The sequence below is a fragment of the Rhipicephalus microplus genome, chromosome 1, assembly GCF_043290135.1.
Source record: "Rhipicephalus microplus isolate Deutch F79 chromosome 1, USDA_Rmic, whole genome shotgun sequence".
Lineage (NCBI taxonomy): Eukaryota > Metazoa > Arthropoda > Arachnida > Ixodida > Ixodidae > Rhipicephalus > Rhipicephalus microplus.
Genome location: NC_134700.1, coordinates 77,285,245 through 77,310,143, shown reverse-complemented (window position 1 = coordinate 77,310,143; position 24,899 = coordinate 77,285,245). Strand labels below are relative to the sequence as shown.

At 47.3% G+C, this 24,899-nt stretch overlaps 1 protein-coding gene across 1 annotated transcript; it reads right to left on the bottom strand.

Moving 5' to 3' along the window:
- Positions 1-1,007: 1,007 nt before the first annotated feature.
- Positions 1,008-24,397, bottom strand: LOC142765420 (uncharacterized). The gene is made up of 3 exons (XM_075866412.1): positions 24,245-24,397; positions 17,293-17,469; positions 1,008-1,359 (listed from the first exon to the last, which is right to left on the bottom strand). The coding sequence occupies exons 1-3, from the start codon at positions 24,395-24,397 to the stop codon at positions 1,081-1,083; spliced, it is 609 nt and encodes a 202-aa protein (XP_075722527.1). The 3' UTR covers positions 1,008-1,080.
- Positions 24,398-24,899: the final 502 nt, after the last annotated feature.

Sequence of the window (24,899 nt, the reverse complement as noted above, 5' to 3'; positions counted from 1 at the left end):
ACACGGAAGTCATGTATGGCATAATTTACCTCCACCTCGTAACGTTGTTCTGATTTTAAAGTGACAACATTTCTCATTCCTGTTTCGCATATCATCGATTCCCACTGTACGTGGGATCTGCCAATTTTTTTTTCTGAGTCTCCTCAACACTTGGTTTTATTCCGTGTGTTGATGCACGTTGCACCTGCCCGATACGTTATCCAAAACGGTAAACTGAGTGTGCACGCGATACCGATCGGCCGAACCAAAAGTCTGCAGGCTCTTCCTTTAGCATTATATAATTTATATTGATTTGGTGGTATCAAAACATAATTGAATTATTTTGTGGTCGCAGTTCTGGTTGAGCCCGAGCGCAACTGTTTGAAGTTTGTCCTCTGCATCATTCCGTAAAACGAATATCATTCGACGCTATGAAGATATAAATAATTGATTAGTGCGTTGTGAGTTTGTTTAGAATTCTGATGAATGTGTGTTTTCGTGAGACAACACACTTCTTCCCCCTGCAGAGAAGAATGCATGCCGGCCAGCACTGAAGACAAATTGCAGAGATCTCCGGAAAAAAATAAAAAGAAAACATGCGAGAGAAGGTGAAATGGGAGTTTTCTTGTGGTATCGTTCGTGATGAATGACGTCAGATCGTTTATTCACCTCCTTTCTTCCCTATTTGTTCACGTCATTTCCCAAGGAAATGAAATTGAGGTCGCAGAACCATATTACTCTTTTTTTACACCCTACGAGTGTAGAAGTGTGAATAAATGTAATATTACGCCCTTGAAATGCCCAATTCGGCTAGTTTGTGTTTAGAGTGCGCGTGCAAGCTGAATTGGTGCTAACGCATAGACCTTGCAGGAAAAGTTTCAAGGGTGACTGAATACTTCGACACAAACACATGTAGCCTTAGCTTTATTTTATGTTAGTATTATAGGTTATTACTTGAGGCAAAACATAGTAAAGTCACACCTCTGGTGAGGTGACATGAGGAGGCCACTGCTAATATGGTGCCGCGGTTCAAAAAATAGTCGCGCCTTTGAAAGCGCCACGAAGGCTCTGTCCGCTAATTTACAGTGAGTCTAACGTGGCTCATGCGAGTGGACAGACTCCAGCCTGCGCCATGCGGGACATGGGCTCGCAGTCGAAGAGCCGGAAGAAGACTGGCACGTTAAGAACCGCCGCGTGGCACACGGTCCGGCGGGCGTCGAGGCGCCAGCCTTCGTTGTCTTCTTGGCGCACCACTCGATGGGGGTCTCGTGAAGACGTCGCACTGCATATGCTGCCACATGCGGCGCGGAACACGAGCCTTATCTGGTCGCGCTCTTGCTCACTCGCCAGCCTGTTGTTAGTCAGTCGTAGAGCCGAGTGCTGCGAACGGCCCGGTGAATTAAAGTTCCCTTCACGTCAGCAAGAGACAAAAAAAAAGGTACTACCAGCGTCAAATGAAACCTGAACAGCGGCCAGCCTTCGTGATGGCATAGTGTACACCGTCCAGCTATCATCATTGACAGGTGCACGCCTCCTGTTCGGCAGCTCTGCGCATACATGCATGCGTGCCTGTCCTTGGTGATAAGTGAATGGTGCGCACTATACCATCGCGATGATTTGCCGCTGTTCGGGCTTCATTTGACGCTGATAGTACAGGTGAATCGCTTAGTATTTAGGCGTTTGTGTTAGCGAACAAAGAGTTGTTGAACTTTAGTTCTTTTTCTTTTGTTATAGAAAAAAACAAGTAGCATAAACTGAAGGCTATGAAGGCCTGACCAAGAGCTCCGGCTCTTGCTGGCACTGTACAACAGCGGTACAAATGACATACACAATATACATCATACACTCTATATCAAACTAATGTTTCATGTTAATATGTGTAACATCGAATGTGTTTACACGTTGTTATTGCACCACTATTCGTCTGTTATTGTTTTTCTGATCTAGGTTTCTATGCACTAAATTGACCACTTAAAGTACCAACTAGCCGAACAAGCTGTCTTTCTGAAGTGGAGCACCAACGCCCTCTGTACCACGTCAGCCGTTTGATAGATGTAGGAGATGCTCAAAGTTGTATTGTTCGCGAGTTTCCCGCGCCATTCCTGATGACGGCGCCTGCCGGGTTAGCGCATGCAGATGTGCTTGTGCAAACCAGAAGCACAGTGCCTGACGCAGCCGCCACTTGAACCCTAGAGTTTAGCACCTGCTGTGCTTACGTCACGTATGGTTACACCTTACACCAGTGCGGGGTGTACATCGTTTGGCACTTTGGTGGATGCACACTGAGACAAAACACGTGGCCTGCGCAGTGTCGGCACTGCTCCGCTCATTCTTAGTTTTAAGGCGTCGTTGTGTCTTTGCACTAATGAAACACATATGTGCATTTACACAGGTACAGGTGTACTGAAAGCATGTCGTCTCAGTTATGAGTTACGGAGTTCCACTTCTTCATAGAAAACCAAAAAGCGACAACACAGTACACGAGCGGAACAGACTGCGGAGATCTGCGAATGACACAAGGGGGCACGTACCGTCATCACCGTATCTTTAGCCGCATAGATAGCAGTAACAATCAACGTTACTAGAATAAACTCAGTTTGAAAGCTCCGCCGACGAAGCGGGCCGCGTGACGGTCACGAGATCTAGTGGCGCTGCAGTACGATCTTGCTCTAGCGACGCGCGGCGCGCGTGTTGTGCTCGGCGGCGGCGACGTGCAAGCGGCTACCGCGATTGGTGCGCTGTATTCCCTCGTCAATTGTCGGATTGTTGCTAATAGAACACGTTGTCCTTGCCCGATTACAGACCTACGCTGAAGCAAATGACCTTCTCCCTCCCACGATGCTCGGCTTTCGCGCCCACCTATCAATGCAAGACGCGCTAGTGCAAATACACCATGACATCCTTCGTACCCCGCCGAAGGCCGGTACTCGCGCCGTGCTCGATTTAGATCTTCATAAGGCATCTGACTCGGTGCGACACGAGGCCATCGCCTTAAACCTTGCCGCCATTGACCCGAGTAAACGAACGTACATCTACGTATGTGACTTCCTTTCGAACCGTACCGTTGGAATATCGTTAGCGGGTAGCTCCGCCTCTAAACACCTCACACTCGGAGACAGAGGCACCCCTCAAGGAGCGGTGTCGTCGTTAGTCATGCGATGCAGGCAACGCCGTCGTTAGCCATGCGACGCAGACAGACCTCAAGTGCTTGGAGAGCAAGTCGGAGCTCTTGCTGTTTCGTCCTCCCGACCACCGTCGGAAGAAGTACCCTCCCCAACCGGCCATCCAAATCTATGTCAACGGTGTAGCCGTACCACCAGTTGGCCACATGCGCATTTTAGGCGTATTCGTTCAATCAAATCAACGGAACGCCATCGCACTGGAACGCCTCTCCGTTGCCGTCACTCAAACGACCCACCTCATTGCTCGCGTGTCCGCTCGAAAGCAATGTATGAAAGAAAAAGAGCTACTACAGCTTATCCATTCCTTCGTCATATCTCGTCTCACGTACGCGCTATACCATACCTGCGCCTACTGGGATGTGAGAGGGACAAACTGGACCAACTTATAAGCTAAGTGTACAAGATGGCTCTTGGACTCATTCGCACGACCTCTACGTCACATCTCCTCAGCCTTGGCATTCGCAACACTGTCGAACTGATCGAAGCGCATCACACAGCACAGAATCAGAGACTTCGCGGTAGCGAGACCGGCCACTGGATACTCGCTCGCATAAGACTCGCCGCCTCGCCATCGGGCGCAGACCCGGTCTCTATACCACCGACTTTACGTCGACGTTTTCTCATCAAACCACTGCCGAAAAACATGCTTGCTGGACACCACGACGGTAGACGGCGAGCACGAGCCCAAGCCTTACACGACGACTACGCCTCGTGGCGTGATGTGGCCTACGTGGACGCGGCCCGCTACCCCTCTCAACCAAGCGCGTACGCACTTAGCGTAATAACTACTCGCACCCCCCTCAACACCAACTCAGTCTTTCGAGTAGCAGGCTCTGTCCAAGCCCTCTACCCCGCCGAAGCCTAGGAAGCGGCCCTAGCTCTCGCGGTGTCCTCCGGGGTAACTACAATCCTCATCGACTCGAAAACCGCTATCTCCCATTTCGCTCGCGGTACCGTTGCTCCCGATACTGCTCCTCCCGGAACGTTGCTCGCGGTACGACTCCTTGAGTCCCTCGCCCACCTCAAGGACGAGGATCCGCCTCCCATATCTCTTATCTGGGTCGCGGCGCACGCAGGGAACCCGGGGAACAAGGCCGCCCACCGCCAAGCTCGAGAATTCGTCAACCGAGTGGTGGGCCCCGCCGCGAACCCAGAGAACTACGGAGAGCCTCTCATATCCTATCACGAAGTCGCTCAGCACTGTCGCCTCGCACGTCGAACAAAGCCACTGCCGCATCCCAAACTCACGAAACCACAAGAAATCACATGGCGCCGCCTCCAAACGAATTCGTTCCCGTGACCACGGGTATACGCACACATTTACCCCGATCTGTTCAGTCCGTATTGCTCAAAATGTGGCTCCGTCACCTCCCACTCTCATATACTATGGGACTGCAGCGAGGATCCACCCCCGCCTGATCTCCTGGCCACTCCCTCGCCCGAGGCATGGGAAAGAGTACTCCGAGATACGAGCCTAGAAGCACAGCTCCGGGTCATACAGCGAGCTGAGGAGGTGGCGGCCAGGCACGGCCTGATCGCCATTCCTCTGTGAAGTTTTTTTTCCACTTAAATAAAGTTGTTTCTCTCTCTCTTTCACTCTCGGATTGTTTTTGGCACTGCATAGTTTCTTGAACAAAACGCGTTTGTCATGTATGAGGCGAGCGAGGAGGAGCAGATTTATGTACATTAAGGTACGTGGACTAGCTTTGAGCCAGGCTCCAACAGTGGCGAGTGCAATGACGACACTGCTTCACGCAACTTGTTCGTTCGTTTGTTTATTCATTAATGTATTTTCTGTGTAAACACCGTTACACAGTGGCGTGGGCCAACAGAAAAGCTGCTATAAGCAGCTCGAGAACCTCATATATGTAGCCTCCGATCTCCTAGCGGTGACGGGCTAGCAGAAGAACGATTGTAAGCAAATTTGCTGTCCAGCCTTTCACGTAACCCGAGAGAAGTCACATTGTAGTGCAAATAAAAATTATTATTATTATTATTATTATTATTATTATTAATATTATTATTATTATTACATTCTGTAGCAATTGATGGATACGGCAGAGGTGACGCAGTTAAGTAATATGTATATTGTGTGACAACAATTACAGAACAGCCACGAACACAACAATTACAAAACTTGAAGGGTGCTTGAGCTTTGCCTTGAAGAGTAGACCGAAATAGCGTAACTGGGCCCTGTGCGAATGACCTGTTCAATTAGAAGCCTAGCTTCGGTCTCGGTGTATGCCTCAACCGTGCCGTGGCGCCGTCGCGGTGGTGTAGTGGCTAAGGTACTCGGCTGCTGACCCGCAGGTCGCGGGATCGAATCCCTGCTGCTACGGCTGCATTTTCGATGGAGGAGGAAATGCTGTAGGCCCGTGTGCTCAGATTTGGGTGCACGTTAAAGAACCCTAGGTGGTCGAAATTTCCGGAGCCCTCCACTACGGCGTCTCTCATAAGCGTATGGTGGTTTTCGGACGTTAAAGCCCACATATCAATCAAATCAATCAACAGTGCCGGGAAGGAACGAACGACTGTGCGTGCAACACTGACCGTTTCAAAGTAATGTACTATGTCTATGGCAAGTACAGTTGCGAAGTTCGCACTGCGCCATAATTCTTCCTTTTGTGAATCAGCAAAGGGGTCTTTACGCGTGCGTAAAGCAACACGCGAACATATGTGAGCGCCCTGTATTGGCTGAGCCTTTTCAACATCCACTTGTGGCGCATTTCATGTGGTTTGATGCCTGACGCGATTCTACGCTTGTACCTTTAATATTGCGTGGATTAAAGACGTTCATTTTACTACATGAACAAAAAAAAAGTGTAGACATAGACATAATACTAGTGAGAACTTCTACTATATGAAATCCACATTGTTTTTTAGGGGCGAAGCTCTTTATGGCGTGGCTTGTGCGTCCCTCGTAGTACGTAACCACCAGTGGCACATACCCGAAATAGGTATAACATTTGACCTCCAAGGTAGTGCCGGTGAGAGGTTTCTTCTGTGCGTTGTTTAACAGTAAAAAATAATGTTTAATGTACATGCCAATGGCTGCTAATGGGGAATGAGAGGCAGGAGCATTCGGCTTTTAGTGAACGCGCACGCTGCGATCCCCATTAGCAGCCATTGGCATGTACATTGAGCACTATCGGACAAGAAAGGGTTGCTACATTATACTCGCTGGGTGTAACCTCCTTAGTTTTAGAAAAAATTAGCGAGCGTTGGGCCGCAGGGCCATGAATACAATGAACTAGTATATACCATGAATGAATTCGAGGTGGTTAAAGGGGGGAAGCAGATACGAAGCGCAAGCCGTAAAAAATTAAAAGCTGAATGCTCCTGTCTCTCATTTCACATTAGCAGCCACTGGCATGCACATTGAGCACTATCTGACAGGAAAAGGTTGCTACGTTATACTCGCTGGGCGTAACCTCCTTGGTTTTAGAAAGGTCTAGCGAGCATTGGGCCGCAGTGCCATGAATACAGTGAACTAGTATATACCATGAACTCAAGGTGGTTGAAGGTGGGAAGTAGACCCGAAGCGCAAACCGTAAGAAATTGTGCGTGTGCCACCTCTCGTTTAGTCCTTGGAGTGTCCACTGAATGGTGGTGCTTCTATATGGGGAATACATGATAAAAAGATGCGAGATGGTGGGACATGCAGTGTTGAATACATGGACGAACGGACACACAGACAGATGCATGGATGGACGCATGAACGGACGCAGGGGCGGATGCATGAACGAACGCAGGGACGGGCGCACGAACAGACGCATGGAAGGTCACACAGACGCACGCATGGATGGACGAATGCTTCGCCCCACTCTCCATCATTCACTCCGTGGATATGCTGCAAACTTTTCTTTACTCTTAGCGGCCGTGACGCGATGCCACAGACGCTCCGGGAGTTTCAGGTTGCGTTCCGTGCTTTCCACTAGGTTACGCTTGCCGCGTCTCGTGGTCGCTTCCGGAGACTTTGTGCTGGCTTCTGGCGTAGCGATCTCGCCACTGGTACCCATGTCTTCCTCCATCGATTCTTGAATGTCCTGCTGGCCGCAACAGGCGGCCAACTCCTCGGATTCTTTCGTTGAGTCTTTGCCGTCTTGCGTTGTCACGTCGGCTGTCTCTTCTCCAGTTGCCTGAACCGTGGCGTCGGGTCCCACGGCATTGCTGCCAGGGGCCAACTTCTCAGCCTCTTCGGCGTCCATTAGATTATCTTGGGTGTCGTCTGTTGGCAGCGTGGTCTTCGTAACTCTGGCATAACTCCTGACGCAATCTTGACTTTCATGTCCAAACGCTCGGCATACACCACAGCGGGATGTCTGGCAGTCTCTTCGTATATGTCCTTGCATGTGACACCTTAGGCAAAGCGGTGCCCGACCCGGGGCCACAAGAAGGACGGTGCCCCTTCCAAACTTAAAAAGGTGCGGCAAGTCTTCTAGCACCACGCCTTCCTCCAGTTTCAGTCGCACCACCCCCGTCGTCGATATCGCGTGTTCAAAGCCCGCGACGGTCCAATGGTCGTTGGAAACCTCCAGAACTTCACCAAACTCACCTAACGCTTGTCGAATGCTCTCATTCGAGACCGCAAAGTCAACCCAGTGGATTTTCATGGTTACATCATGTTGAATAGGGTCGATGATAGCACAGAAGCCACCCTTGACTCGGAGTCCACCTGTTTTGAGTAATGCATGTTTGTCATCCTTGCTTCGCATCTTTACCAGCCAGATGTGATTCATCTGGAAGGCTCCAATGCCACTGATCGCCTTGATGAGTCCCACTTCTTCCAACAGGGCCCGAAAGTCTTCCAACCGGTATGGACTTTTTTTCAAATCACCGTGCAGAAACACACACTCTTCCATACTGTGGCAATGTAGACATAGACATAATGCTAATGAGAACTTCTACTATATGAAATCCAGATTTTTTTTTTCGTATCAGCTTCGACCATTGATTGCCACGCCGAGTGCCTGAGATCCATCCATCCATCCATCCATCCGTCCATCCATCCATCCATCCATCCATCCATCCATCCATCCATCCATCCATCCATCCATCCATCCATCCGTCCATCCGTCCGTCCGTCCGTCCGTCCGTCTGACTATCTATCTATCTATCTATCTATCTATCTATCTATCTATCTATCTATCTATCTATCTATCTATCTATCTATCTATCTATCTATCTATCTATCTATCTATCTATCTATCTATCTATCTATCTATCTATCTATCTATCTATCTATCTATCTATCTATCTATCTATCTATCTATCTATCTATCTATCTATCTATCTATCTATCTATCTATCTATCTATCTATCTATCTATCTATCTATCTATCTATCTATCTATCTATCTATCTATCTATCTATCTATCTATCTATCTATCTATCTATCTATCTATCTATCTATCTATCTATCTATCTATCTATCTATCTATCTATCTAATTTATTTATCCGTCTACAACTTTTAGCTCTCCTGGCCGTTTCAATAATGGTATCGATACTAAAATTGACATGGCATAACATCTCTGTATGACGAGCATGAATGACTAGTCATAACATCACAAGTATGTAATGAATGTCATGATTTACATTTCAAGTTCTTCGTGCCCTTGCGGTGGTTTCGTTCACATGACAGGCTGCAAAACTGGTGTGGTATGGCATGACTGTATGGCGAACACAAGCGTCAGACTCTAACATAAAAATTATGGCATGCATGTCATGTAACAGCATGAGTACATGCCACGCTCATGATGCGCTACTGGCCATTTCGCTAGCCTAACAAATACCAAATTTGGTATAAAGGGACGCAAAGGGATGGCGAAGTTATGTGACTGGTGCAAACATGATAATCACGAGATGCATGTCATGTATCAACACGATTACATGCCGCGCCCACGATGCGCTCGCGGCCGTTTCGCTAGCTTCGCATGTGCTAAATTTGGTATTATGGGACGTGAATAGATGACGAAGACATGACACTGGTGCAAACATGATAATCATGAGATGCGTGTCATGTAAAACATGACTACATGCCACGCTCATGATGGGATCGCGGCCATTTAGCTAGCTTCACATAAACCAAGTTTGGTTTACGGGACGTGAATGGATGGAAGTATGTTACTAGATCAAACATGCTAATCATAGATGCGTGTCATGTAACATGACTAAATGCTATGCTCATGACACACTCATGGCCGTTTCGCCAGCTCCACATGTACCAAACTAGGTATTGATACGTGAATAAATTACGATGATTTGTAAGTGGTGAAAACATGGCGATCATGAGATGCGTGTCATGTAAGAACATCACTACATGCCACGCTCATGATGCGCTCGCGGCCGTTTCGCTAGCTTCACTTATACCCAATGTGGTATAATGGGACGTGAATGGAAGACGAAGGTATGTCACTGGTGAAAACATGATAATCATGAGATGTGTGTCATATAAGTCATGACTACATTAAATACTGAAAGCGCCAATACATTTCGACGTGACCCGGCGCACGTGCGCGCCGGGGTTCGTTTCGTCGCGTCACGCCGGCGATGCCACGCCGGCGCACATCTACGCCGCACTGCGTTGATTTTACTCATGCGCATTTGTGCGCGCCCGGCGTCCCTCCGTCACGAGAGAGGCAGACGCGGTGCTGTTTTGGTAGCGTCGTTGGCGCGAAATGCAAACTGTTGCAATTCGCGCTGGTTGCCGCCTGGACGCGCCGAAGGACGCTGGTCACGCCGGTCGCGTCTGGCGTCAGACATTTGAGTGCTCACATTGAGTGCTCGCGTTTTGCTTGCGTAGTGGTACTGCGCCCAGCGTGCGCGCGCATCAACGTTACGTTAGAGTATATTGGGCCCTTCGTGATGCGTTCGCTGCTGTTGCGTTTGACGGGCCACCCTTTCGCCGCGGCCGCCAAAACGAAAGAAAGGAAGCCGCCTCCTTTTGTGGAGATAAGGAGCAGCGCCAAGACGCCCTGCTGTTTCCGTGTACTGGGCGCTGCGTGACTGAAATTACTCTACAGAGCACCGCTCTCCTTTGCGTCCACGCAGAGATGCGACACATGGCGTCTTCGTGCCCCGGTAAAAGGCACAATGCCGAGCTTTCGCCGATTACGGACGTCGGACTATCACGCAGTGCGTCTCTGACTGATGAGCCGTCGACGCTAAAATCAGCACCAGATGCCCAAGCATGCCCCTCGGAGGCACCTAGACCATGACTCCCGTTCGACAAAGCATGGGTGGTCGGCCCGAGCAGCAAGTTGACAGACTCGTTTCACCCCGCTCAAGCAAGATTCGCCGAAGGAGGCAGCATCGCCGGGACCATACACGTGCTTGGTTTGTGTATGTGCGTTTGTAGGGGGTGGTGCCGGCATAATGACACTCAGTTGTGCTGTGGGACATGTTATTGGACAGTTCCACATTGGCCTAGATGAGACTGTATTTAATCAGCTCTCGCGGGCTGCTTAGGTGGTTCACGGAGCTTGTTCAATAGACAGCCTTTTCGAATGTAGAGCTCTCAATGTAGAGCTCCGGGCCAGAAAGCCCGTGCCATGTAAATAATGTAAATAAACCCTCTCTACGAATTTTAACCTCCTCCTGCTTCAACATCTTGATTGCGGATCTCCGGTGCTGCAAACCCCGGTTGCAACGCTGGCGTTTCGCTTGGTTCACATATATCAAATTTGGTATTACGTGACGTGAATTGGCGACGCATGTAAATGACACGTCTAAACATGATAATCATGGCACGCGGGTCATGTAAAACTGGACGACACGCTACGCTCATAGCAAGCTCTTGGTCATTTCGCTAGCTTTACTAATACCAAATTTGGTATCAGGGGACGTGAATAGACGACAAAGATAAATGATACGTCCAAACATGCTAATTATGACATGGAAGTCATGTACGGCATAATTTACTTCTGCCTCATAACGTTGCGCTGATGTTAAAAGAGATTTATCAACCTTCCTCATTCGTGCTTCGCATATCACCAATTCCCACTGTACGTGGGATCTGCAAATTTTTTTTAGGGGCGAAGCTCCTTAAAGCGGCACCCGTTCGTCCCTCGTCGTAGCACGTAACATGTCTTACGCATTGATCTGCAAGGTGGTGCCGGTGGGAGACTTCTCCTGTGCGTTGTTGAACAATAAAAAATTCGCAGCGTCCGCGCTAACTAAAAGCCGAATTCCATATTAGCAGTCATTGCATGTACATTAAACACTATCTGACAAGAAAGGGTTGCTACGTTATACTCGCTGGGCGTAACCTCCTTGGTTTAGGAAAAGTTTAGCGAGCGTTGGGCCGCAGTGCCATGAATACAGTGAACTAGTATATACCATAAACTCGAGGTGGTTAAAGGTGGGAAGTAGACACGAAGCGCAAGCCGTAAGAAAGTGTGCGTGTGCTACCTCTCGTTTAGTCCTTGGAATGTCCGCTGGATGGTGGTGCTCTATATGCGGAATATATGATGAAAAAATGCGAGGTGGTGGTACTTGGAGTGTTGACTAGCTGGACGAACGGACACACAGACAGAAGCATGGATGGACGCACGGATGGCTGCACGGATGGATGGACACATAGACGGATGCAGGGGCCGATGCATGTATGAGCGCAGGGACGGACGCACGGATGGACGTGTGGACGCACAAAAAAGACACGCACGGACGGTCACACAGACGGATGCATGGACGGACGGATGCTTTGCCCCAGTCTTTATCAATCACCCCATGAATATGCTGCCATCTTTTGATTGGCAGGCTATTTTTATTTTTCTTTCTCATGTACTACGTAATGTCTTGTCACTTACAACCGGAGACGCTGACAGCGACGCCAACACCAGCATTTCTCTGAAACGAAATTGTTAAAGCTATCACGTTTGAATAATATACAACGAATAAACATTGTAATTATAAGTATAAGTGAAGAGACAGTCGTTTATCCTACAACTTAATTTGAGAGTATGATCAAATCATATGCTGAAAGATATTTCTAACCAGCAACAAAAATAACCTGGGAGAGTGAGCAGACGATGGAAACAATTCAAGACCATGATGCTATAGTAGAACTCTTAAGTCAGGCGTAGTGTAGTGAATCAAATGCATGGCATCATTTAGTCTTGATTGAGTATAAACCAATTATGTTGACCGTGACAGACCTACTAAGAAATCTGCCACAATTCAGAATGTGGTACCAAGCTTTGCGTCGCGAAGATAGAAAGCTCGCTGCGATACGCAAAGTCTATCACGTTCAGTTTGAGAACGACGTCATGTCTTGCTCGACAAGAAGTCTTGATCTCACGTGGAAAGTGGGAGCTCGTACCCGGTATCCATCTGCGCTTGTTCCTAGAGATTCCACCCCGTATATTGAAGCCGAAATGTTCACAACCAAGACGCTAAGCATGCTGCCCTCCCCCCTTATATGGACGGAGCCCCTCGAATGTTTTGTGCCCAGTTTGGAGGAGCCGCCAAAAATAGAGCAGCAAGAAAAAAGGCAGCAAGACACAAACGTATGTGTGGTGGTGTTTTCCAGAAAGAGAGAGAGATTGACTTTATTTAAACATATCCTGAGGAGGCAGAGAAAGGGCCATTCCGACCCTTAATTCAACCTGGAGGCTCCGCCTAGGATGGCGCTGGCAGCCGAAGGCTTGTAGCGATGTCCCGGGCCCTCTGGACCGCTTGTAGTTGCAGCTTGTATTGATTGCTCTTGAGGGCTTCCTGCCAAGCCTCTTGGGTATTCAGTTGTGCTGCGCTATGGGTAGGGCACAGCCAGAGCATGTGTTCAAAATTGCAATAGGGATGGTTGCAAAGGGAGCATGCGGGTAGTGTGTCGGGATCGACTCTGTGTAAGGTGGATGGTGTTATGTACGTACGTGTTTGCAATCTTCTGAGAGTTAGAGCTTGTGCTTTGTTAAGTTTTGGGTGCGGTGCTGGGAAGGCACGTCTTTGTCCCCGGTAATGTGAAGTGATCTCGTGGTATGTGACTGTTTTGTCCTGGCTGCAGAAATTCTCGTACCGCTCACTCATCGAGGGGTCGTTGTCCGCGGCGCGGCGTGTGAGCTCATGCGCCAGGCGGTTGACCTCTTCGTTGGGATTGCAGTGGTCGAGTCCCGTTAACTGTCCCATGTGGGCTGGGAACCAGGATACGTAGATTTGAGCTTTCTCTTCCTTAACAAGGGTTTCTTTGCTCTCGTACTCTCTTATTGCGTTGACGGGGAGTTTTCCTGTGCTTCTAGCTACTAGGCCAGCCGCGAACGTTCGTGCCGCCGTCTTAGAGTCTGTGTATATTGTGGAGTAGGCTTGGCAGCTTTGCAAGGCTAGCGCGATCGCCATTTCCTCTGCTTCATGGACATGGCTTGTTTGGACGGTTGCCACGTTTATGAGGTTTCCGTCTATATCAACGACCGCTATGGCAAACGCCTTGCTGCCATAGTAGCGGGCGGCATCTACTAATAGCGCGTGCGTGTTGTGTTTTTTGTGGTGTTTTCCAAGTGACCAGGTTTTGTAGCACCTATTTGATATTACAGAAATAGATACTTTTTCTCAATTGCAGTGTGCTCATTGAGTTGCGCCACTGTTTTCCGAGCGCCGCTCGCTCCGCCTACAAGAGTTCAGCGCCCCTATTCGCCTAGCGTCATCACGTGGTCATAGGTGGTTCACTTGCACGGTGGAGAAGCTAATGCTACGCAGATTCCGGGCAGATCAAGCAGGGTTGACAGCAGCTGTTGTCATTCTCGCCGCGCTTCTTCGGTAATGTAGACATTCTGCCTGTTGGTCACGAGAAATGCGGCAGCAAATGCATTCTTTGTTGAATTGTACTAGGTAGAGCCCATGCGATTAGACGCTGGTGCTGCGGGTGTTGCTATAGAAAGCTTTGTGTTTAGTCGGAAGGAATAAACACTTGGCCACTGTCGTCTGCAGGATATTATCGTGGGGGGTGCAAACCATTGCTGCATTGTGATTTAGGGAGAGTGAGAGCACTAGTATAGCTTGGGTGAGGGCAAGTGCTGTTGTGGCTTGATGGGGGAAAGGGCCCCTTTTCCACTACACTGCTGACGCCCATGCGCTTGGCTTTTTTAAAAAATCTGTCCACGTCACTGCAAAACTTGCTGTATTTGTATTAACCATAGATGCAGTAGATAATACGTTATACACGCACAGTTGGGCAGAGTGTCAGCTGCATACGTCCAAATTAGTTTGGCGGTTAAAACGCAAAAATAAAGGGGAAATTAAACTAGAACTATTTCAATCGGCAAGGTGTTAGTGCGTGAATTGAATGCAGCTTTGAAACCTTCAACGAAAACAATGTTGGACATGACAGGGTTGCTGAACGACGATTCACATCAATTGTCAAGAGCCGCCATTGTAATACGATCGTAATACGAGATGCGCGCTTAACGCGGGCGTCGCACGGCCACTCTCTATCGCTATCCAGCTCGATTCAGTTGAAGACTACAAAGCTTTAGCTGGTTAACTCACACAGTTAACGAATGAGCCCAAGGCGATGAAAATATTGTGTCCCTGGCTCGATAGCGATCAAGAGTGAAAAATAATTTTATATGTGTAAATGGGAAAAACAATGCAAAGAAAGCCGAAGCTAATGTGTGGCCTACTATAAATATACATATGTATACCACTGGTTCATTGAGCTGACGCACGTTTTCTCATTATTACTTACCAAAAACGCAAACATAAAATCAAGGCTTCCAGGCATGACCAGAGCAACGGAGTTTATCTCGTGCCTTCATAAAAAATAGAAAGCAAAAAGCAAAAAAGAGCAACTCTATAGGCGCGAGCGCTGCTCCTACGTGGTTGGTGAGTGGCTTTGCCACAAGACTTTTGAACCCAAGATGGCGTACCTTGGCACAACTCTGCTACCTAAAAGTAGCATATACAGTAACTCTATGCAAAATCAGACTGCAGCGCCGCTAGTTCTCACGACCACCGTTCGGCCCACCCTCCTCCGCTGGCGGAGATACGGAGCTTTAAAACTCAGTTTATTTTAGTAACATTGGTATCAACGTTGTAGCGAGTACTAGAGCGCTTTTATTTATGTGCGAATTCAGCCAAGTACATATTACAGCTTGCGCGGCGATTACGTCCAAATCGCGGCAAAGCGGCTGTAAATTTCGAAAGAAATCTTGCATGACCTGAATGTGTTTTCAACTGTGAACTTGAACAAAGAATAGCGTCGTTGTTGATGATTGCTTGCAATACGAGCGCGTAAGGTAGACAAGGACTAAGTAACACACGGACAAGGACCTTCAAGCAGTCACGAATCACTAGCTCGCCCAAATACCCATTTTGAAAAATCGTCGTTCAAATCTGTATACGCTTCCTCCTGAGAAGCATATACTTTTTGAACGACACGCTTAAACCATTGTGAGTATCGGGCGACACTATTGCTGTCGCAACAGCCAGGCTGCCCGTAAAGTAAAAAAATAATTATGCGAAAAAATGATGAAACAGGAAAAAACAACAAAAATTGCTAAACATAAAAACAATACCTTCAATAAACAGTTAAATTTTGCCTTGAAGAGTAGGTAGCGATAGCGTAAGTAGGTGCGCAAATATTCCTTAACTGCTAGCCTGCTCGCTTCTCAATGTGTGCCTCAACCGTGCCGCCAGGAAGCGAACGACCCCGTGTGCTACATTGGCCGTTTCAAAGTGTCATTCAATACCTGCAGTAAGCTGAGCTGCTAACTGGCCCCTAGAGCATAATTATTCATTTTGCGAATGAGCGAAGGGCCCTGCTCTACGCGTCTGTAGGGCAACACGCAAACATACGCAAATGTTCGCTCTCTTAATAACTGGTGATTAAATACGTCCGTGTGCTTTGTAACGGGTGGGCCTTTAAAACACCCCCTCGATACTAAATATCTATTGACCCATTGGCTTGATTCTACGTTGCTGGAACGCAATAAACAGGCGTTATGGCGATTTCTTCCACTGCATGACATTTATATACTGTGTTATTGCCAAGGCAGTTGGAACAGATAATGTGGCTCTGTGGTAGGAAATCTACCTGCGACGCAGACGGCCTGGATTCGATCCTCACTCACACCCGGAAAATTTATTGTTCGATTTATTTCCATATTTTTCGATTGTCTCGTCACGGACAAGACTATGAAGTTTAGCTCATCATACGACGTTGACGCCAACAGCGTTGTTTTTACTTAACGAGTTCTTTAACGGTATTCCGTAAAAAAAAAAGATCAGCTGTTGTGACCTTGCTCTACTAAAGTGCGTGCAGTTGCTGATAGAAGCTGAACAGAGAGGGTGGCCGTGACTTCATGCTGTTCAACATGAAAATCTTAGAAAGCTCAACGGGACCCCTTGTGCACTGGCCCAAGATGATTCGGAGACAAAAGCCATGGCCTCGTTTTTATCGTCAGTAGATTGTATCGATAAAAAAAGCCAGAAAGACAGATCAAGAAAGCGAGAGAGAAAGAGCTAATGACAAAGAAGAGAGTGACAAAGGAAAGTGAGGGTGAGGAGGAAAGATGTGGCGGTGACGAAAAGAAGGAGAGAAAATAGGAAAGCATCGCATCGACATGATGAGCAAGAGAAAAATAATTGCATAAAGAGAAATAGGGAGTACCAAAAGAGAAAATAAACGGAGAGAGAGAAAGGGAAAAAAATTGAAACGACAAGAAATAGAATGAAATACATAGAAAATAAATGAAAATAAAAAAAGTGATAAAGAGAGATAAATGGTGAGAAAAAGAAGAAATAGAAAGATAAAGAAAACCGCGCTTTCTTCAGGCTTGGCGCTATAAATATTGCGAAGCTGTGTTGTTGCTGCGTTTGTGCGCTGAGCTTTCATAGCACATGTACAGTTAGCGTTGCAACTACAGACCGCATAAGGGCGCTTCGCAGAGGCCGTGTTCACAGAAAGAGTGACCTGCTAGCCTTTCTTCGACATTCCAATTTGATGCTATTGCATTCATTGCCTCGCCCTTCTGGTGAGACTGACTTTTGCTGAAGTCTTTCCGAGTGAAGAGTGAAAGTATAAGAGTAAATTTGAGCGTCGCCTTCTCATGGTCATTCGTCTCATTAGCCTTCGGCACTCGTTTTCATCCTGACATCTACGATGGACGATGACGGCTTAGTAATATTGTGGGAAGCGCTCACCAGGGACACTTTGAAAGCGAGCGCCGCTGTGAAGAGGGCGTCCTTCTCGTGCACTGACAGGCCGACCCCGGCCTGCGCCGACAAGCACGTGGCGAGGCCCCAACCTGGGGCCACGTCCCGCTGAGCACTGATGATGGCCCGCGCCACCCAGAACCCTAGTGTCGCGGCCAGCACGTCCTGCGGGAGAAAGGAGTGGGGTACATCTTCTGGTGACGTAGAGCATGTGCACTGGCTCTCATCGTCACCTACCTTATAGACATTGACGCAAAGTATTCAGCAGAAATTTTGCTGGAGTTACCTAAGTAGACGTAAACGTTGTTTTGCTTGGGTATCTACGTCGTCCTTTATGCCGTTGTGTTGGCCATTTGCTGTGTTCGTTTTGCTTGTAAATATGCTCCTTCCTTTCTCTTGCCACACTCCAGCTTTGAAGTTCGAAGGAAATCAGTTTCTTGCTCAGAAGTCAAGGGACGATAAGTGAACTTGTTGATAACTTGGCTCTATTCCCTGTGTAACTCTTTCTCGCAACTTAATAAATTAGTGGTCATCATCCTATTTAATACAATCCTGTTACACTGCGCTCTTACAGGCACAAAGCAGAAAAACTGACTATAGCTTTTTTTACCAAGCTCTGAATTAAACAAAAATGGCCGCGTATCTCCGTGCTTCGATGCAAAGAACGTTGAAAGACGATCTTCTGTGTACAAATGCTACGTAGAGTTATAATTTATGTGGTACTTTTACATAAGGGCAGCATAAATAGTAGCTCTAGTGCTACGTGGGGTATGGAGCCATCTGGCAGTAATTTGAAGAAACGAAACGATTTTAGAATACAGACCCACTGGTAGGTGGCAGCACCATTGTTATAGTGATAGAGGTTCTTAAGTGTACACTACACGGAAGTCTGCCGCTACTGTCTATGGGAGCAGCAACGCACGGTGCTTCAGCGAGCATGGGAAGGATGGGTAGTACACGAATTTGTCTGATCTTCGTACTTCTGGCACCACCGAGGAAGGAAAGATAGGAGAGGGCGTTCCCAGCCGTCGCAGGGCGTAAAAAATGTGGCGGAAATTACGTCACAGTGGCCATATTCACTGGGCACAATAGCGGCGTTTTGGTATTGTTGATGTAGTGCAGTGCAGCACCCTTCAGGTGGTCCAGTGGCGGTGTGCGCATTTTCATGGGCCTCGAATTTAACCGTGGCGTGCTGCAGGTGTTCGACCGCCCCGCCGTGGTGGTCTAGTGGCTAAGGTACTCGGCTGCTGACCCGCAGGTCGCGGGATCGAATCCCGACGGTGGCGGCAGCATTTCCGATGAAGGCGGAAATGTAGGCCCGTGCGCTCAGATTTGGGTGCACGTTAAAGAACCCCAGGTGGTCGAAATTTCCGAAGCCCTCCACTACGGCGTCTCTCATATTCATAAGGTGGTTTTGGAACGTTAAACCCGACAAATCAATCAATCAATGCAGGTGTTCGACAGCATCCATTCCTTGTGCCGCATTGTTAGCAACGCGATTTTCCTCTGGTGGTTGTTGTAACCAGGTGTCTGAACGAGAAACTATGGAACGAGCCCGCGTATACGTACTCCGAATTTGCAGTGTCCGTCAAAACTATGCTGAAAAGCCACCATAGAAGATAACGACTGTGCTCAAGAATTCGTTTAATGAATGCCTTGCAGGTTAGTGACAGTTATGCGGTGTTGCTTCTTATGACAATGGACGATGCATTTGCGGTCCACAGGCCTTTATTAAGACTGTAATCTAATCTTGCTTTTCATGTTCCTGTACAGTTACCACATGCTTCTGCGCATTAAAGTTCCTGTTCTGCTTCGCTTAAGATGCTCGCTTTTTATCGTTGTTTCTCGCCCACAGCCTGACTGAAAATTCCATAAAGCCTAAAAAGAAGCGCAAAAGAGGGAAAAAGTGATCTGAAAGAAGCTGTACAAATTTCGGTGCCTGGCTCGTCGTGCGGCAATGTCCGAAATATCTTCTTTATTTTCACAAAGAACACATCAAATAAAAAGCTCAACGTGCAACTTGCCGTGTTTATCGTAAACGCTGGCAGTGCAAGAGTACAACACCCATATGCAGAGATTTAGTCAACCGTATAGCGGCAGGACAGCGTGTTGAAATCGGTTCCGTTGGTTTCAGATAGCACAAGCGCACGCGGCGCGCCGGCCACGTGCTTTTTGAGACAGAGAGGGAGTCGCACCTTCTGCTTCGCATTCATATGTAAACAAGAGAGGAGAATTTGCCCAGTCAATATGGCAGACTTCCGGCTATATCGGGGCTTCACAACGAGTGTCGTCAGGGCCTCTCCTACCTTTCCTTCCTCCGTGTCTGGCACCATGTGTGTTTGTTTGGCTTGAAGCTGTTTTCCCACGAAACACAAATCAGCAATTGTTCAGCGGTTGCGCTTCACCATTAGGCTTACCATTTCAAATCGGGTCATGAAGTTCAAAAGGGTTTCTTCTTGCCTTGGGAACAAAAACGAAACACAGCAATAAACGAAGCTACAAGGTCGATTCGCCGCTTGCAAGTACGAATATTCTGCAAATTTGTCTGCTACAGCCAACCACTATACATTCCTATGGTCACTGAGCGATCGCAGTGCCAGAGTCCCATCTAGTTCATTTTAGTAAAAGCTATGGTTTTAGCTGCACACTAGGCATCGTGCGGGATGTGAAAGTGCTTGGAAAGATACGATGCATTGACCATAGATTGGTAAGGTCTTGAATTCGCCTAGACTTGAAGCAGGAACGACAGAAACTGATACGCAAAAAGCCAATCAATGAGCTAGCACTGAGAGGGAAAGTACAGGAATTCAGTCTCGCTTCAGAACAGATACTCGGCTCTTATCGAGGAAACCAGCCTTTGCGTTGACGCAACGAATGATAATCTGAAGAGTATCATTACGAAGTGTGCAGTATATGTTGGAGGTACAGTAGTTAGACAGGACACTGGCAAGCTGCCCCAGGAGACGGAGAATCTCATACGGAAGCATCAAAGCATGAAAGTCTCAAACACAACAAAATATAACTGGCAGAGCTTTCGAAGTGGATTCACAAGTGTAAGGTATCCGATGTAAGAAGGTATAACACGGAGAGAATTGAACTCGCTCTAAAAAACGGAGGGAGCGCCAAAGCGCTGAAGAGGAAACTTGGGATAGTCAAAAACCAGGTGTATGCACTAAGGAATAAGGATGGCAAGGTAAGGAAGAAAGGAACTATCAATGTGGATAGGATAGCAAAAATAGCAGAGGAGTTTTATAGACATCTGTACAGTAGCCAGGACAACCATGACCATAATGTAAGAACTAGCAGTAACCCAGATGACTTCCCACCAGTAGTGGCAGAAGAAGGCAGAAAAGCCTAGAAGAGAATGCAGAGAGGCAAAGCTGCTGGTGAGGATCGGGTAACATCAGATCTGCTGAAATACGGAGGATAGATTGTGTTATAAAAAAACTACCCTTCTTGTACACGAAGCGTCTCCTGACGGGTAGTATGCCAGAATTTTGTAAGAATGCAACACCATCGCAATACATAAGAAAAGAGATGACAAGGACTTGGAACATTTACAGGTCGATCAGATTGCCCTCCGTCGTACAGAAACCATATACAAAGGTGATTGCTAACATAATTAGGAAAACAGTAGAATTCATTCAACCAAAAGAACAAGCAGGATTCGAACAGGCTACTCAACAATCGACCACATTCATACTATTATCAGGTAATCGAGAAATGCCCAGAATACAGCCAACCACTATACATAGCCTTCCTAGATTACGAGAAGGCATTGATTGAGTAGAAATATCAGCAGCCATGCAGGCACTGCGGAATCAGGGCATCTACAAAGCATATATAAACATCCAGGAAAAGAATCTACAGACGGTCAGCTGCCGTAATAGTGCTCAATAAAGAAAGTGACAGAATACCAATCAAAAGGGTGCAAGGGGATACAATCTCCTTAATGCCATTTATCACGTGCTTACAGCAGGTTTTCAGAGGTCTTGTATGGGAAGGGTTAGAGATAAGAGTTAATGGAGAGTCCCTTAGTAACCAGCGCTTCGCGGATGACATTGCATGGCCGAGTAATTCAGGCGATGAATCGCAATTCATGATTACTGAATTAGACAAGAAGAACAGAAAGGTCGGTCTTAACATTATTCTGCAGAAAACGAAAGTAATGTACAACAACCTTGGATGAGAACAGAGCTTCGAGATAGGTAATAGTGCACTTGAAGTTGTAAAAGACTACGTCTGCTTACGACAGGTAATAAAGGCGGAGTCTAACAACGAGATTAAAGTAACTAGAAGAATAAGAATGCGGTGGAGCACATTCGGCAAGCACTCTCAAATCTTGAGTAGTAGATTGCCGCTATCCCTCAAGAGGAAGGTATATAGCAGGTGCATCTTGCCGGTCCTTCCCTATGGAGCAGAAACCTGGAGGCTTACAAAGAGGGTTCAGCTTAAATTGAGGACGACGCAGAGAGCAATGGAAAGAAAAATGGTAGGTGTAACCTTAAGAGACAAGCAGAGAGCAGAGTGGATCACAGAATAAACAGGGGTGAAAGATATCATAGTTCATATCAAGAAGAATAATTGGACATAGGTCGGGCATGCAGCGAGTAGGCAAGATAACCTCTTGTCATTAAGGATAACTGACAGGATTCCCAAAGAAGGCAAGCGGGTTAGGGGGAGACAGAAGGCTAGGTGGGCATCGATTAGGAAGTTTGCGGGTATGAAATGTCAGCAGCAAGCACAGAACCGAGTGGACTGGCGGATCAAGGGAGACGCCTTTGTCCTGCAGAATACGTAGTCAAGCTGATGATGATGATGATGATGATGATGGTGGTTTCAGCTAAAGTGGCCTTAGGACATTTTATCGAAGCACACAAAGCACCCGATCTTTAGTTCATAGAGTCGCATTGCCAGCACAACATAATAAATAAGCCAGTCTTGAGAATTACGTATTCATGAATTTTTTGAAATAGAAATAAACACTGCCTAGCATTTATGTACTCATATTGAGCTTCAAATATGCGCAATATTTGATTTTCATCTCTTATCAAATATGCGCAATATTTAATAAGAGATGAAAAGAAAAAATGCCATGCATGCGTTTGTAGCAGCAAGTTACAACCGGGTGGCAGAAAGGTGCAATACAAGCGTAGGTTTTCATATATGTTCTCCATTAATGTGGGTCCACTTGATTGCTGCGCACAAATATCGCGCGTATCGGCTTAACAATTTCAGTTTTTTACGTGCCCTATTTTCGTCGTATGCAGGTGTGCGAATGCCAATTCAAGCCACAATATTTGAGAGCGCCTTCTTACACAGATGTTGATGCGAGGGCCATCGAAGCACCCATTAAACACACGAGGCTGACGCTGGGTGCATTGCCAACTTGGTCCAGCGTACGAGTCTGACTAGAAAAAAATACGCAAAAGTCATTCGCGCATTCTGAAAAATTATCTACAATACTCTTCATGTTATGTTATGTTAAAGTTATGTCGCTTTCAGAAACTGCAGCATATCTAAGCAGTAGAGTTGTAGTCACAAGAGTATGATGCTAACATTGATGTGGATATGTGTGCATTTTTTGTTTATGTGTGCGCATGTCGGTGTTTTTTTTGCAGTAAGACGTAATGCTAATAGCTGGTAGCAGCATGTAAACAAAGACCATACATCTTGTATATTAGCATATATCAATTATCTACAGTGTTTTTTTTTGCCAGGAAGTGTACGTGCTAGTTTGGATTGAAGAGTAACGTCTAAACCAAACCTGCAGTATGCCCTATAGCGGAGCATTTGTATGCAAAGGTGAAGTTGTGAGCAATGAATAAATTCCTCTGTATTAAAAATAAATGTTTTATTTGGCTGCCATGCAAATGCTTCACACTTCCTCCAGTGTCACACCTGGATTACAAAATGCATAACACGTGGACGACTCGCAACACGCGAAAAAAAAAGAGAAACGCCATCTGCACCGACTGAAGCTAACCATATAGGCCAGGTTTGGGACGTCACGCGGGCAGTGCGGAGGCCTCGAGTAGTCTAGAGGGTGTTGTCTGTACCCCATCCCTCATCCCATGTATACGAGTCACCCCCGACCCAAACATTTTGGGTAAGCTGGTGTACGCTAAAGGCGCGTTCACACTATAGCGACACGACATCGACGCAGACACGAGACCGACGATTCGCCCGCCGACGATGTCGCCGGACCATTTGGTCAGACTAGAACGACGACGACGCCTCGAAAGGCAGCATGTCATCGTAGTGTAAGGTGATGGGAGACGGAAAACATCGGCAAAACGAATCGGCAGACTTGTCGTGAACAGGTAGTCGGGAGATCGGTGACCGAGTAAAATTTTGCCAGTGTCGTTGCTTCTAACGACGAGGGGGGAGGTCTTGGGGAAGATAAGGCCCCGAATCGTTTCTTCACATCTCCTTTGTGTTTTCGTATCTCTGTTTTTCAACGCCGTGTTGCAGCTTCCGACAAAGAAGTTGCAGCATCCACACTGTTTTTTTTCTGCCTGGTTAACTAGCAGGTCAGAAATGAGTTTTCTACGGCATGAAAGCATTTCATTCATCTACCGAAGGCGTTTATCTGTACGTGCCGTAGGCGATGGCGGGGGAACTAGACTGAATATGAAAATTTGCTGGTGCCTTGTTTCAGTTACATGGCGCGAGTTTAGTCGGTGTTTTGTCGGCGCAAGTTTAATCGGCCTCCACTGCGACTACAGAATTGGCTGACGAAAAGCTGTGAGCAAGACAAGGGGTGGACGGAGTCTTCCACAGAACACGCGTGGACTGTAGGATGACGAGAAGACAAGAAACGCTCCCAAAGACAATCGGCAAAGCGAATTCGGTGGCGTTTTGCTCTAGTGTAAACGCGCCTTGAGTAACGTTTGGCTCTAATCTGAAAATGGCGCCACCTGACTTGTGCTACCCGTACCTTGGAGTATCTCTCGTCGAAGGACGGTGGCACGAGTGCGCCCAGAGACAGGTACAGCCGGCTCTCAGTGTAGTTGAACGCCAGCTGAGGCAGTGCCGCATCGGCCACATCGGTGTGCAAAGCCGCTTTTTGCGTCGCCAGCTCGTCGAGCATCGCGTAGTACGGCCACTTGCGGTCAATGGAGTCGTTCCGCGCTACGTCCGGCTGCTACCGTGGAGCCACGGAAAGAGGAAAAACAGTGCTCAGAACCATGGTAACAGTCAGTTATCCTCGGCTGCCTTAACATTGCCTGCGCACCGTAAATGACCTCGCGAATGATCGAATAATATTGTCAACATGTCGTGATGTGGACGAATGGAGTAGGAAGGAACGTGGCAATATCGTACAATAAGCTTCAAAGCAATCTCGAAAAACTGTTCTAGGAACCCTTTAAATAGTAGTTGTATTGAAGCAGCGATAATAACGATTCAATAATTTACTGTGTTCAATATGGAGCCGCTTCAAAAAGTTATGAATTGAATCCACGTGTACAGCAATCAGTTTCATAAATAATGATTACACACACACACACACACACACACACACACACACACACACACACACACACACACACACACACACACACACACACACACACACACACACACACACACAC

Bases quoted from the DNA above. Each gene is read 5' to 3' on its own strand.
- LOC142765420 (XM_075866412.1), bottom strand. From the start codon at position 24,397: ATGCTCGACGAGCTGGCGACGCAAAAAGCGGCTTTGCACACCGATGTG. The intron at 17,470-24,244 runs GTACGGGTAGCA...TTTCTCCCGCAG, and splicing joins TCGACGAGAGATACTCCAAG to GACGTGCTGGCCGCGACACT. The intron at 1,360-17,292 runs GTGAGCGCTTCC...GGCCGTTCGCAG, and splicing joins TCGCTTTCAAAGTGTCCCTG to CACTCGGCTCTACGACTGAC.